We start from the raw sequence: 16,152 nt of genomic DNA, 5'->3' as shown, positions 1-16,152 counted from the left end.
TCATCGTCGAAAGTAATGATCTGAATGCAAAATTTACGATGGCTAAAGAAGACATTCTTCTTATAGTGTTCCAACATCATTGAATGAGTGTTGTCTTCACATACAGGACACACAAAATGTCCTTTTGTACTATATCATGATTGATTACCATAGGCAGGGAAATCACTGATTGTGCCTAATAAGAAAGCCCTCAAGTTGAATCTTTCTTCCCTATATGCATCATATATGTCTAGATAAAGTGACTTAAAATTACAAAATTTGTATGAAAGTAGTATATCTCATTTAAAATTAGAAAATTTGTATGAAAGGACTTAATTTTTACCAAAATGTTATGCAAAGAGTCAAATATAAAACATTTATATTTGTTTATACTTCTAAAACATACTTACACATTTTATTTTAACAAATAGTTTTGATAAAAATATTTATCACATTCTTTATTCGAAACTCCATTTTTATACATAAAAACATACCAAGTTTAATCCTACCTCTGGAGGCATGAATATTTTATTTATCATTTTAATTTGAGTAATTTATACTAATACTCCCCGAGTTTTAGTGAAATTACATAAATCACTCCCCCTTTTCTAAACCTACACAAATCATCCTTGATTATATACATATATTTCACTAACAATCCTATAAGAAAGATAAGTGAAATTTCTTATACAAAAAATGGTGACGAATGTAATTAAGTGAAACAAAACATGATTTATTGTGAAGATAAGTCAAAATAGTATAAAAGTCAATGTATATTCTTTATTTTTCGTTCGTTACAAATTACATTAATAATTCTAAAGATGTGTTTAAGTTGCTTTTACGATATTGTAACTAACCAAAAAAATGAAAAAACATCGACTCTTATACTATTTGAACTTGTTTTCATAATATATTATATTTTATTTAACTTAATTACATTTATCACCATTTTTTGTTTAAGAAATTACACGTATCTCTCATAAATGAGTAATTAGTTTGATGTATGCATATAATTAGGGGTGAATTGTATAAGTTTAAAAAGGTGAGGGTGATTTTGTAATTTCACTAAAACTCATGGGGTGTTAGTATAATTTATTCTTTTAATTTATATCGAAAGTGTAATGTATAAGCTATTGTATAATGGAAGAGAGAGAACAATAGACCTTACTTGGTATGAAATGAGCATTTAATACTTCATGGTTGTCGAAGCTTTCTAATGGAAGAGAGAGAATTGAATAGTCTAGAAAATGGTGACTAAAAGACGTCTTTTGTACCTTGTACTCGTAAGTTTCCTCTTGTACCTTTTTGCATAATGTTGATTGAGCTTCAGAAATGTCTTCAATACAAATGGGTCTTGAATCGAGATAGGTCTTGAATATAGACAAATCATGAGTATGGAATGGTCCTGAAAATATACGAGTTTAGAATATAGACACATCTTTAACATATACAAATCTTGAATATAGACGGGTATTGAACACATTTGAGTCTTAATATCTATATTTTCCCAGTTTAAATATGTTGTAGCATTATTCTAATTATTTTCATACTTAAAGAAGATTAGAACATTCAAATAATTTAAGATAATCTTACATAATCTATTTGGATTTCTTAAAACGTAGAGATCTAATACTTAGAATGTATTTCAGAGACTTGAGATCTTAACAAATGTGGTTCTAAGAAACGTAAAATGTGAAAACATTTCAAATCAGATGATTAACTGGTGTGAAAAAAAAATTTAAATTGATTCTTTACCAGACCCAATGTGGGAAGTTACTTTTCTAAAGAATTTATATTAATGTCCAATTTTAAAAGTCAGAGTATTGACATAGCATATTTAATTGCAAATCTTTCAATTACACGCAAAGAGTGAAATAAATATGAAATAGAAATATTATGAATTAAATAGCAAGTGATTGAACACAAATGTTCAACTTGAAACAATCCTACTAAATGAAAGCATGTCCAAGAAAATCAAAACTTTTAATGCTATTGTTGTTGTTGTTCTCTCACATGTTATCTTCATTTTCATTGTCAAGGCAAATTATAGATACAACAATTAATCTACTCATTATTATAGCTATTCAAACTTTGCTAGAAATTCTTCTTTGAATTTGATATCCCTTGAGCCTCATATTCTCATATACTTTATTTTCTCTTGCATCTTTTTGTAATGCAACTAATGCTTCATATTAAAATTGATTGGTATTTTTTTGTTGTTAATAGGGCATGTCAAAACCCACATTAGTTTTTAGATAATTGTGTCCATACATACAAGACGACCCAAATTATCATTTTGAAGCACAAATCAATTAGTAAGTCATATCAATTATAAAAATACCAATTCATTAGATACCTGTAAAATTATTCGTAATGAGTATTGACAAAAATAAGTTATGTGAGGATATGTATTATGATAATGTCTATTGATTAAACGTATATTTATAAATTTATTTTTCAATTAAACATTTATTGTATATTATAATTTATTTATATTTTATAATCATATATTATATATTTTATTATGAAATGAGACTTATTCTAAACTTAGTTATCAATGATAGGAAAATCTAATAGTTTTGAACTATTTATTAGTTGAAAATCATTGAATTTCTGTAAAATTGATGACTAATATATGATAAACTTACTCAGTGAATAATTGAATCTCTCTCTTTTATTATTATTTTACTATTATGTTATATATTTTGTTATGAATTTTATTCTTAATAAAATAAATCTTTTGGAGTAGAAACATTGCGTTTCATGCAACCGTCCAAAACAGTTTTCAGTTGTTGAATCTGCATAGCATGATTTCATTCTCTTCAATTTTTTTGGAATTTTGATTTTGGTTTCAAATTTTGCAATCTTTATTTTTTTGCCAATCATTTTCCATGATCTCTTATCCCTGTACCCTCCAATTCCAATGTTTTCATCAAATTTTGCCTTCAAAATTCAAACTTTTTGATAGTTCTTGAACAACAACAATGGACACTGAAAGTGGTGAAAATGTTAATTTTGATGTTAACCTTGAAGATTTTTCATCTGATGTATATGCAATTGAGGATGTGAGTATTGGTGTGGCATGTTTTTCTGAGAAAGTTTCAAACTTGAGCATTTTTGTGATGCATTTAGAAACTTTGGAGGGTAAATTAGAGGACTTGGATTTTGATAATGATGAAAATGACATAGATTCTGTTGAAAAGGTTCTGGAGTTTGATTTGTTATGTGGGGTGTTGGAATCTGAGATAAGAGAATTGGATTTGTTTTTGGAAACACTTTTTGCTGAGATTTCTGATGCTGGAGAGAGGGTGTTGTTGTTTTCTTATAGCATGTGGAATGAAAAGTTGCATGAAAATGAACAATGTTTGAAGCAGTGTGAGGAACAGTTTTATGAGATTAAGAAGCAATGTTCTAGTTATGAGAGGACTTTGTCTTCTTATAAGAAAGAAGAAAATGGTATGAAAGAAGATCTCATACATTTGTTTTTTTTTGTAGTACCAAATATATATTCTCACCTTATGGTAAATGAATTAATCCCTTTCGGGGTTCGTGGCTGCCTCTCCAACAAGTGTTGCTCCAAAGAATTGAACCTTCACATTTTTGTCATCCTGAGATAATAGAACTTTACATCACTAGACCAACGCCTTGTTGGTGACCAGCTGTTTGACGCAATTTCATGTTTATAGAGATCAAACATATTTAATGATATAAGAATACAACTGAATGGTAGTGTAAGAAATTAAGGTAACACTGCATGAATATTAAATGCACTTGTTTTGTTTATTTTTCTTTTGTGTAGAGATTGATTTATAAATTTGCAGTTTTCATTAATTTGTTAGAAAAAGTTTATTTATTTATTTATTTATTTATTTCTGTCCCATTATGTGGATTGTGAAGTCCATTTCAATACCATGTGAAATTGTTTATGCAATGTTTTGGAAACTCCTCACATGCATTAATGGATTTCTTCTTTTATTAGAAAGAGAGAGAAAATTTGTGAAGAACATTGAACTGATTGCTGAAAATGGCTGTTTCTTGATTAATGTATGGCCAATAGGAATATCTTTATCTGATTCTGATCAAGTTTTGTACTCTTTTTTTGTTGGGAATTTTCAATGGCAACAGTTAATGTTGAAGAGGGTGAGATTGTCATAGAGGATAATCAATCTTTGATCGTAAGCACGGCGATAAAAATGCAAACAATTCAGGAACAAAGAGATATTCTGAGGATGCTAGAGAAATCTTTAGCAAGCGAAATGGATCTTGAGAAGAATTTCAATGACTCAAAAGAAATCGAAGAAAAGCTAACACAAAGGGTGTTTTCGTTAGAACGGGAGCTAGATGTCGTAGACGAAGAAGCAAATAATGTGTGGGAAAGATGGCTTGAGGCAGACAATGCATCTGATATTCTGATGAGTATATCAAAGGACCTGTTAGGTAGACTCCAGATTTCTCAGTTCAATTTGAACGGTTTAAGTCAGCGTGAATCTGAGCTCAGTGCTAAGCTTGAGACCGTGTGTTCGCTTGAGAAGCAGCTAAAAGAATCCGAATGTAAACTACTGGACGTGACGGCCTCGGCTGATGAATATCAGATACTGTATAATGGTAAGTGTTCTGAAATAAGAGTCATGGAAAACCTTATTGTTGAACTGAAAGAAAATGCATCTAAAGCAGAAAGTCGGGCTAACACAGCAGAAGCCGAGTCTAAACTATTGAAAGAAACTAACACTGAACTCAACAATGAGATGATTCTTTTGAAAGATAGTGGCGGCACATCGGACACCATGGAGTCGCTTGAGAGGCTGCTAAAGGAATCTGACTTAAAGCTGCAGCACGCAGTAGCATCTGCCGAAGCTTGTCAGGAGAAACAAAGCAGGTTGTATTCAACAATCAAAGATATGGAACATGTAATAAAGGATCTTAAGTCAAAGGTTTCTAAATCTGAGAGTCGGGCTGATAGTGCAGAGGAGAAATGTATCATGTTATCCGAATATAATGCTGAGTTAAATGAAGAGGTAAACTTATTGAAAAATAGATTGGAATGTCTGGAGGAATCCCTGCACCAAATGGAGGAAGCAAAAGTGGCGACCGCAAAGGACATTAACAAGCAGACGGTAGTTCTCAAACAGTTGCTAACACAGCTAGCTGTCGAGAGAGAGCGTCTGTATAAGCAGGTATAGACCAAACTTTTGAAATTATATCGGGGCTCATTTATCGACTGCTAGGCCTCGGCCGACATGATATCTTTATTCGAGTGTTTCTTGCTCAATAATCAACAGAAACAGGTAGGAGTTCGAATGGTATCAGTTCATCGGAGGTTTTTGAATCATATGCTGAAATGTGAGATATTCCAAAGGGAATACCTTTTGGTATTAACAACTCCATCATAGCTAATTCTAAACTGAATATGTTAAGAGCTTGATTATACCACTTCTTGAATCATATGTTGAAAATGTTTAATTTCATTTGCAGCTTTCTTCCTTAGCAAGTGAGAACAAAATTTTGGTGGGGAAGCTGAAGCAGACATGTAAGGATCCTTTTCAAGAAGTTTGTCTAACATCAGCCACTAGCCAGGTTGGTACTTCAGACTTTATTGACTTGTTTTCTATTTCTACATGTGACTAGTTGGAAAGAATCTCAGAACTATGCCGAGTTTTAAATCTTAGTCCCATGATATCATGACTTCAAATCCTGGAAATAACCTTTCTGTTTGTTGGGTAAGACTGTATACACCTGCTCTTCCCCAAACCCTGTAAGTGACCATGATTGTTTTGAATTACTAGCGGACAAGCATTGTCGTGGCCTCCTAGCTTATGTTGCAAGTTATACATTCTTTTCATGGCGGCCTTGCATTTGGTTTTGAGAATTTTGGTGGAATATGTTAAACCATTTTATAATAGCTACTGCCAATGGTATCTCCTCACTGTATGGGTAAGGAACTAATCTTTTTCAAGTATTGCCCACAGGAATCGAACTCTTGATATTTTAGTCTTTCTCGGGATCTAGCAGGACCTTCAACCACTAGACTAACGTTTTGTTGGTGCAAGTGTGCATAAGTTTTATAAACTTTTATAGAAGATAAAACAAATGTTACATCTAGAAAATAATATTATATATTATATTATATCTATTAAAAGAGTAAATTATATTATATTTTCCTTTGGCAGGTGGACAAGACATGGAGAAATTTATCAGCAAATGATAATGTAGTAGAGTCTGTAGATTCTATGCCAGATGTTGGAACTGTAAGGAGAATAGATGCTGGAGTTCTTAGTTTGAAGTATTTAATCATATCAGTGTTCGTGTTAATGATTTCAGCTGTGACTTTTCTGTATTTGAATGATGTGAATGCTGATTTCAGTCTATGAATGAATTGCTTCCACAAATATTTCTAACCACCATTCTCCTTTTATAACAAGTTAACAAGTTTTTATTCCTAATAAAAACACTAGTAAACTATGACTGTCGTTTCATCCATGTAGCCGACTCCACCCCTGACAGGATTTAAGGCTTGATGGATGTTATAAAAAACAGCAGTGAATTATCAAGTTCTAAATTTAAATCAGGAACTGCATTACATATGAAAACACAGGTTGAGTGATACAGAGATAGTATTAAGGAGGGTTGACTTCTGTTTATTAAGATTTCAAAAAAAAAAAACATTTTTCACAAGCAATAATAAATTAACCACAATTTTAAAAATGTTTTTGAAAGATTAATGCAAAACAAGTTTAAAGCTCCACCATTAGTTAAGAAAAAAGTAAAAAAGATAAGAGATGGATGATCGTACAATAATTTTATATTAGTTCACTCTTATCCAACTAAGAACTACTATTAATTTATTCTCTAAAAATATTTTAGACTATTCCTCAAATATTTTATACTTCTTGGCTTATTATATAAAATTTATAAAGTTTGTTTTGATGAAAAAATATATGATAATTGATAATTTTAATAATTTAATAAATGTAAAATATAAAAGACAGAAAATTTATTAGATTTCTCTTATTGAAAAAGGAGTCGGATAATCAGTCCTAGAATCACTTTGTTGGAGAATGAGTTTCATATCATTCATATATAATAATTATGAAATAAATATCTAAATTAGTCACTGCAAAATAAATCCTAAAATAATCAATGAAAATTGCAATGTGATCCAAGTTGGAGCAAATCCATATTTTGGTTTTTGGCTTTGAACAATGACTACTTTGAGACAATCTCATTCAAGATGGATAGGACCACTATGAGTTACATACTCTCAATCAAATTCTCATCCATAGGTATGTAGAGTTAGCCCCGCATACCTGTCGAAGTTCTCGGCTCAGACATGATTGCATCTAGTGCAAGGATACCTGTAAGAAACAAAAAAATATTCTCATTTGTAATAAAAACTAGTTCCAGTCTCACCTCTTTCTTCCCAAATATAAACTACTAGTTAACATGTCATATACCACAATATTAACTATCAAACCATATAGCTGGATGAAGTTGAACCATCAATCCAATTCCATAACGTTTGTCTACGAGTTGGTTTTCGGAGGATAACAAACGAAAGAGAAAGAATTGGAAACTATGAAATACACTTATGAGATAATTCTCTATTTTCTTTTCTTCTCGTCCAAAATCTAACTTACAAACAAGTACTAAGAAGTTACGAGACCCAGATTTCAAGAAGCAGGAAGCAGGTTACTTCCTTTACAAGTAAAACATATTTCTATCTTTCCAAAGCACCCAGAGCACAATAACATAAGTAACTCCAAATCCTAAATTAAACTAGTACTGCATTCCATATGAGAATATCTGTAATCCCATACTCAGAATAGAGCTTGAAAGAACACATGTGAGTTAGCACTATCAAACAATAATAACTGTCATAGCTACAAAAGATACAAAAGGGAAACTATTGTGCATAAAAGAAGCCAGTTCTTTTCCGAAAAATTGCCCATAAGCGGCTTTCCTCACAGTACAAACCAAATAAGCATTTGAATGTGTAGAAGAAGGTCCAACCTCTAATCTCATTTCCAGTTTTGCCCCATCCATGAACCCATGCAAAGTTTTAAATAACAGTTTCAGAAACTTTGAAAACCTTGACGTTTTGAACAATTGCGGTTGATACGGTCACAATTGCAGCCACGATACAAACCTTGTTGGCTTTGATAGTAGCCTAGCGGTCGAAGACCCAAATTTAAAACCTTGATTCCACGAGGCAGTTGTATAAACAAGAAAGCAAGTACAGGCCATTCACAGAACCAATTATGGCTGTCTTGGCAGTGGGAAATTGAGAATCTTCTCTCAGATTATCTGGAAATCTTGTGTGGATGCTTGAAAGGTTTTAGTGACCTACAGTATTAGTGACAATATAAATTCACATGCAATATCATATCCTTACAAGGTATGAATGCAGAACAATGAGAACAGATCAGCATCATACATGCTAAGTATTAGAAACATATAGCACAGAAAGAGCCGTCCGAGACAATTAAATATGGATTTATATATGTTTCATGTTTCATCTGATATGGACTTCCATGTTACTTTGAAGTTACTCACATCTTGATAGCTTGCTGCTTAAGTATCCTCCTCGATTTTCTTGAATCTCTGATATTGTATGGCTGAAATACTGTATGGGCAAAACTTGATCAAACAAGTTGCAAAACTCAAGCAAAAATATGCTTATCTAAATATTAAGTGATTTAGCCTTAAACATAAGATGTAATATTATGATCTTTTCAATCAATGTAAAAAAATGTAATTTTTTCAACAGCAAAATAAAGGTTTAAACCTAGTTATGGGTTATGGCTAACAATCACCACAAAGATCTAACAGAATCTAACCTTTGCTATGCCCATGATTTACTAAAACTCTATTCCTTTTCTTTTTAACCACATCCATGCCCTTCAAATTCTGTCATGGTTAAAAGATTTCATTTTGAAACTCTCATGTTTTCCCAGTTCCAAAACTTTGAAATCGTAAACTCAAAATATTGGCATTGTAGGCAGGGGAAGAAATGTTTCCTTCCTACATTACTTCACACGGCAGAGGTGGTTTCGAGCCTCTCATAAGGATCTAGTTCTTCCATGTCCTCATCATGCATAAAATCAAAATCTGGAACATCTCCTACCCATTTCATCTCATCCACAAGTAAATGAGTTTGCTCATATATCTCTTCAGATCTTGGATGTGCCTTGTCTCCGACAACAAATGCATGTACCTCGTCTCTTATTTCAATCCAGCTACAACCAGGCTCCTTCTTCAACTTGTGACTCTTCATTATAGTTCTTATTTTTGCAACCTCACCCCACACCCCTGCATTAGCATATATATTTGATAAAAGAACATAGGCAGAAGCATCTTGAGGGTCCAGCTGCAATAAAGAATCGGCCGCTTTTTCTGCTACCTCTTCATTCTCTGGTATCTTGCAATTACTAAGCAAAGTTCTCCAAATTACATCATCAGCTTCAAAAGGCATGCTTTCAATAAGTTTCAAAGCTTCATTTGCTTTGCCTGACCTCCCTAGTAGATCAACCATACATGAATAGTGCTCCATCTGAGGATCTAAACCATAGTGACTTTGCATTTCCCGGAAATATTGCAGCCCTCTCTCCACATAATCCATATGTGCACAAGCTCTGAGGACTGAAATAAAAATTGTATGATTTGGTTTCACATTCATACGTTGCATCTCCTCAAATAACTTAATGGCCTCTTCTCCTAGACCATGGTATGCATATGCACAAATCATGGCACTCCAAGTCACATAATCCCGCTTAGGCGCCTTCGCAAACATTAGTCGGGAATCCCGCAAATTCCCACACTTAGAATACATATCTACAAGAGTGCTGGCTATATACATATCTGAATGCAACTTTAGCTTTAAGACTTGACCATGAATCTGCTTTCCAAGTTCAACAGTAGCCAAATTAGCACATATATCAAGAACTGTAGCATATGTGAAGTTGTCAGGTATTACACCCATTTCCAGCATCCGAGAAAAATACCTCTGAGCATTTTCACCTTGCTTTTGAGAGGAAAATCCCGAAATGATCGAATTCCAAGAAACAGTTGTTTGCTCTTCTATTCTATCATGGATCTTTTCTGCCTCCACTAGCATTCCGCATTTGCAATACATATCAACAAGGGCAGTGCCAACAAACCAGTCTAACCCCATCCCAGACTTAATAATTCTTCCATGGATCTCCGTACCACAGTTTAAAGCTTGCCGGCCAGCACATGCCTTTACAACACTACCAAAAGTAAAATCATCTGGTTCCATTGTTGACTGAAGCATTGAAACAAAGAGTGAAAGTGTTTTCTCTACTTCTCCGTTTTGCTCATTAGCTGCAATGATTGCATTCCAAGACACAGCATCCCTTCTTTCCATCTCATCGAATATTAAACAAGCTTCCATCAGATACTCACATTTCCCATACATATCTAAAATGGCATTTGCAACACATATATTAAACCCTAAACCACATTTGATTGCTAATCCATGTAGTTGAATCCCTTCCAAATGGCCTTTGATCACTGCACAAGCAGTCAAAGCACCAGACAAGCTAATTTCATCGAAACCAAGATAAGACTTCTGTAAAGATTTAAAAATATTTATAGCATTAAGACCTTTATCTTGTCGAGCATATCCAACAATAATGGCATTATAAGATTGCCGAGTAGGATTGGGCAATCTGCGAAATACTTTTTGGGCATCTGAGATGCTGTTACATTTTGCATACATGTCCAATGTAGCAGTTCCCACTATACTGTCATATCCAAAATCAGTCTTTAAAGCATGACCATGTAACTGTGTTCCTAATTTAAATGCAGATAATCCTGCACAAGACCTAAATACACTAGCATAGGTTGATTGACTCACCCCCATACCCGTTTTCAGCATATCCTTAAAGACTTTTAGTCCCTCAATAAAATGATCGTTCTGAACATATCCTGCAATTACGGCACTCCAACATACCAAATTTCTTTCAGGCATTCGATGGAAAACCCGAAAAGCATCATCTAGTCTCTTACATTTTGCATACATATCTACTAGAGCACTACCTGTCACCATATCATTCTCAAAACCCATCTGAATTGCGAGGCAATGCACCTGAAGACCTAAACCAAAGTCTTCAATGCCCGAACAAGCTTTCAGAACCACGGCAAATGTAGCATAGTCATGTGGAATTCTCAATGATCTCATCTTGACAAAAGTCTCAATTGACTTTATATGAACACCATTATGTAAATAGCAAGATAGCAAAGAATTCCATGAAACCACATCTCTCTCCGGCATTGAATCAAACAAAGACTGTGCAAACCCCATGTTTCCAATTCCAGCATAGCCAAATATCATAGTGTTCCAAGAGATTACATCTCTTTGAGAAATTCTATCAAACACTTTATATGCATAGTCCATATTAGAACATTTACAGTAAAATTGAAGTAAACAATTTGTAACATAAATGGTGGGCACAAAACCAGATAATATCATCTGGGCATGTGCTTGTTTACCAGGATTAAGGGATTTGAGATTGGAACATTTTTGGAAAATATGGGAAAATGTTAATTTCAGATTGGTGGGGTTCATTTGGAATGAAGAAATGGTACAAAAGAGACAATACTATGTAACATCTATGAACTAATGCAATAACTATTTTGACACTTCAAATGACTTATGAGAGGTTAATGTATTTTCCACACCTCTCTTTTATTAAGGTATAGTGTAATATATATACATAACACATTTATACACGTTTAGTTCATTATCTAATATTTAGTTGTATTACATTTTTGAAGAGTTGATGATTATTAAACATAGATACATTGATAGTCACACATTATTAATGCATATATCTATTTCTTTTTTAAGGAAAGTTATTACTTGGGGAGAAGAAAAAATTATAGACTAACAATGTATGAGTTTTAATATATTTGTGAAGCATAAAAAAAAGTATAATGTTGTATTAAAAAAAGTATGTACTAACAAAGTATGCACTAAAAAATATACACGCTTAGTTCATTATCTATTTGTGAAGCATTCTTCTAGGAAGTCAATCATTCTTGTATTAATATATGTTGATTATATCATCTTATCTGGAAATGACATGGGTGAAATCATGCACAACAGGGAGGCTTTAGATAATTCATTCAAAATTAAAGACTTAGGAGAACTCAAAATTTTCCCTATATTTGACATAACTAGAAAACAAATAAGAATCTCAACAGACCAGGAGAAGTATGATACATTAGAGACAGTCTCAGATGCAAGACTATTGGCTTGTAAACCTTCCAATACTCCCATGTTGGTAGGAAGTCATCTACATCAAGATTCGAGTAAAACATAGGAAGACCCAACAACATATAGAAGACTAGTAGGGGGATTTATCTATCTCACAAACATGAGGCTTGACTTAGCTTTTTAGTTAATTAGTTGGCACAATTCATGGCTACGCCAAAAATGAGACTTTTCTTTCATTCTACATTATCTTCACAACTTAAAGCATATAAAGATACTAATTTGACAACTTGTCCTAATACTAGAAGATCAATCACATGATATTGTATCTATTCGGGGAATTAACACATATCATGGAAATCAACGAAGCAAAGGACAATTTCTAGAAGCTCTTGTGAAGCAAATATACAATCATGGAAGTCACTACTTATGAAATCAAATGTCTAACATATGTACTTAAGGACTTGTCAATTCCATGTTCTTCACCAACATTATTGTATTGTGTCAACCAATTCGCCTTACACATAGCTTCTAACCTTATTTTTAATGAGATAACAAATCATATTCAGATAGGCTAAGCCAAGCCAAGACACATCAAATGGGAAGACTCAACATGCGCCAACACAACCCATAAATGACACTTGACACATGCAGGTGCGTGCCAAGCCAAGGCACCTGGCCCAGATACTGATGTGCCAAGCAAGGCACTTGGTCGAGACACTGATACACCAAAAAATGCACTTGGCCGAGACACAGATAGGCCAAGCAAGGTACTTGGCCAAGACACTGATGCGCCAAGCAAGGCATCTAGTCGGGACACATGTGCGCCAAGTCATGGGATCAAGCATAGACCAGATGCAAACCAAGCATAACTTGGTAGAGAACAAATGTGCGTTGATAAAAGTCAAGGCACGAGTCAAGCATGGTCACAACCAAACTAACTAGGCCATGGCATGAACCAAACTACGATTTTGAGGCAAAACTAGAAACAAGTGGCATGGATAGACTAGCTTGCTTGTATTACAAGCAACCTCTATGGATAAATGTAAATTGTTAGATTTGATGATCAAATTGTGACCATTAGATTAAAGAAGGTTAGTTTTAGATGGTTAATTATTTGGGAGTTTGTATATAAAATGAACTTGGATTATTATTGGTTTGTATCATCATTCATTCAATTTCAAATAAAAGTTTATTGAGGTATTATTTATATCCTTTTTCTTTTTCTTCTCCTTCTAATCTTGTGTTCATAAACTTGTCAAGTTTATTTTCGATCATTAGTCTAGCAACTTTTATATATATGTTAAATATTTTTTGGCAAAAAAATATTTAAATGTTTATAACTTTTAAAAGAAAATATTTCCTCCTAAAAATTAGGGGATAGAATTTGTGGTCTCTTTTCTTAATCAAAATAGAATGCATTTAATGGTGTACATGGTTATGCATGATTAAACTAACTCAACCAAACCAACCCAAATCATATTCTCTAGGTTGGCTGAGTCCATTAGGTTGGTTTAAGATTTTTTACCCAGCCAAGGTTGGTTTGGTTAGTTTGGTGAGTTCCCATGTTTGACATTGGTTAACATCGAATCATCCAGTTGACTCTTATTATATGTTTTTTCTATTCTTCCCGAGAGCATTTCTGTTATCCTAAAAAATATATTATTCTATACGTTATTACTTATGATTAATACTTTTTGAGACAATAAATATGATGTCTTTCGCCCTAACTTCATTTTCATCACAAACCCTTTCTCTTCTTCTTCCTTCCACTAACTTCTACATAATTCACAATGGTTGGTATGGCTTGCATTCATGATCTACAATGAAATTTACTGAACCAATGTCATCCAACCAAATTTGTTTAGTTCTGAGTCTTATTTTCTTCTATAAATACTCACCTAACTCAACTTATATGCACCCTAAATGTAGTGACACGTGAAATGCACTTAAGGATAGCACGTAGTTGTTTATACTTTAGGTTTCAACTTTCAAGTGCAACGTTGACAATTCTTGCTTCTTGCATTATTAAATATTTTTAAATGTCATATGTCACGATCTTTGTCTGTATTAAACCTTTTAATACTGGAGAGGATCCAAAACAATTCACTTTGTAGACTAATGCCAAATCTTTATGTCTCTTATAAAGTGAAAACAAGACATTGCATACAAATTAGGGTTTTCCACATTTATGAAGTAAAGTTTTTTATATTATCATTATATTCATCATTTATACGTACTACTTCAATTAAGAGTTAATAATAATTAACATATGAATAAACGATAGATAATGTATTTTCGATATAAAAATTTCTTACTAGGTAAGTCCATAAATGTTAAACTAAAACATAAAAGGGTTCCACTTTCACATGCCTAGATGCTGTGTTATTGGATGCCACTTTCCTATGCGACTTTGATGTGATTATTTTGATCATCATCATCCCACTAAATAAATTATTCACTCTATCTCTCTAGATATAATGTTTATCTCTCTAGATATCATATTTAGATTGCTCAATTTTTATGCAAATGTATTAAATATTGTTTCTATTTGGTCATTGATGATGCTCCACTTAATTTTTCTGCCTTAGTGTTAATGGCATCTTTAATGGGGACTCAGGGTTTTAACCACAGTTTGAATTTTGATCATAGGTATAATTGAGGTTTTAAGTGCACTAAAAAAAATGTTCTGGTTGAAAATCAATCTCATCATAAAATAATATATATCACTTATAAATCAATCATGAATAAATAAAATATAACTTTGTAGAACAAATATCTATTATTGCAAAACATGTCCTGCATCAATCATAATGAAAAACTTTGAGACAATAAAAATTTTTATCAACAAAAGTTTTTTCATAGGATAAAAGTTAAGTTCCAAACATGTTACTTATAACAAAAAATTCAGTTATCCGACAACTATATTGTGTATGGCTTCTTGGTTTACAAACTTGATTTTAATTGAGAAACAAATGGAATCATATGCTAAATCGAAACATCAAAGAAAAAGGTATAAAAGAAAGCTTAGCAAAGAGAAATAGTGATTTGTTTTAAGTGACATGACATATACCATTTCATAACTAATGGACTACGTTCAATAGAATGCAATTCGTAAGCATTATTTATAGACTGCAAAGCAAAAAAAGAATATTAAGAAATTCATGTTCTCTTGGGGTTTTGCTGAGGCTTTTATGCTCTGGTGTGATTTCTCGATTTCACTTGATAATGATCTGTTATCTCAAAGTACATCCCTAAGTATGTTTTCAAATAATTAAAATGAAACAAAAGAATATTTAATTTTTTAACTAACATAATATATTTTGATTGATTCGGGACAGACTTAAGGACGTGATTAGGAAACATATCCTTGTTAGTTCCCACTGGCCCTTCAAATTGTATGCTTAATATGCTAAAAACACAGTACTCTCTGTACCTTTACTTTTTACAAGACCTTATTGGATAGTGTTAATAATTCAATGTATTTCCAAAATTTCTATTTTTATATAAGAGTATTTTAGTAACAAAATCAAATTATTCCGTAAAAAATCAAAACTAAAACTTAAAAGAGTGTGAAATAGAATAAGTAATAATCATGTATGCCTAAGTTATGAAGATCTAGTAATTAATTTAATTATTACTATTCATTATTCATAAGTTTGAATATCCATTTGGGTTAAAACATTGTTGTTATTCATTATATGATGCGATCGTAATATTATAGTTGTGGTGATTAGTGTAATTGGATAACAATGCAATTGTTGTCTGACCAAATAACAATGATAAGACCAAATCGACATGTTATAAGTGTAAGCCGTGATACTTTCATTATCATAAAAAACCAAAAACTAAAATCCATACAAAAACCACTCATCATCGATGATTCCATGTTCATATTCCGTGCTCACAAAACCACTAGAATATGAAGAGAAAAAATGAAG

At 32.5% G+C, this 16,152-nt stretch overlaps 2 protein-coding genes across 3 annotated transcripts; one reads left to right on the top strand and one right to left on the bottom strand.

The window, feature by feature from the left end:
• On the top strand, positions 2,740-6,365 carry LOC109355899 (WPP domain-interacting tail-anchored protein 1-like). 2 transcript variants are annotated; one of them, XM_019599174.1, is made up of 4 exons: positions 2,740-3,435; positions 4,105-5,153; positions 5,452-5,553; positions 6,147-6,365. In XM_019599174.1, exons 1-4 carry the CDS (start codon positions 2,964-2,966, stop codon positions 6,345-6,347), a joined length of 1,824 nt encoding a protein of 607 aa, XP_019454719.1. In that variant the 5' UTR covers positions 2,740-2,963; the 3' UTR covers positions 6,348-6,365. The 2 variants fall into 2 exon arrangements, with proteins under 2 accessions (XP_019454719.1, XP_019454718.1); XM_019599173.1 differs by having other exon boundaries at positions 4,102-5,153.
• Positions 7,648-11,581, bottom strand: LOC109355847 (pentatricopeptide repeat-containing protein At3g02330). Its single transcript, XM_019599087.1, has 2 exons — positions 8,814-11,581; positions 7,648-8,599 (listed from the first exon to the last, which is right to left on the bottom strand). Exon 1 carries the CDS (start codon positions 11,561-11,563, stop codon positions 9,008-9,010), a length of 2,556 nt encoding a protein of 851 aa, XP_019454632.1. The 5' UTR covers positions 11,564-11,581; the 3' UTR covers positions 7,648-8,599; positions 8,814-9,007.

Source organism: Lupinus angustifolius, chromosome LG09 (assembly GCF_001865875.1).
Source record: "Lupinus angustifolius cultivar Tanjil chromosome LG09, LupAngTanjil_v1.0, whole genome shotgun sequence".
In the NCBI taxonomy this organism is placed as follows: Eukaryota; Viridiplantae; Streptophyta; class Magnoliopsida; order Fabales; family Fabaceae; genus Lupinus; species Lupinus angustifolius.
This window is presented reverse-complemented; position numbering and strand designations above follow the sequence as displayed.

Excerpts from the sequence above, each read along its gene's own strand:
- LOC109355847 (XM_019599087.1), bottom strand. The coding sequence starts at position 11,563 with ATGAACCCCACCAATCTGAAATTAACATTTTCCCATATTTTCCAAAAA.
- LOC109355899 (XM_019599173.1), top strand. The coding sequence starts at position 2,964 with ATGGACACTGAAAGTGGTGAAAATGTTAATTTTGATGTTAACCTTGAA. Across the intron at positions 3,436-4,101 it reads TTATAAGAAAGAAGAAAATG|CAGTTAATGTTGAAGAGGGT; the intron begins GTATGAAAGAAG and ends TTTCAATGGCAA. Across the intron at positions 5,554-6,146 it reads TAACATCAGCCACTAGCCAG|GTGGACAAGACATGGAGAAA; the intron begins GTTGGTACTTCA and ends TTCCTTTGGCAG.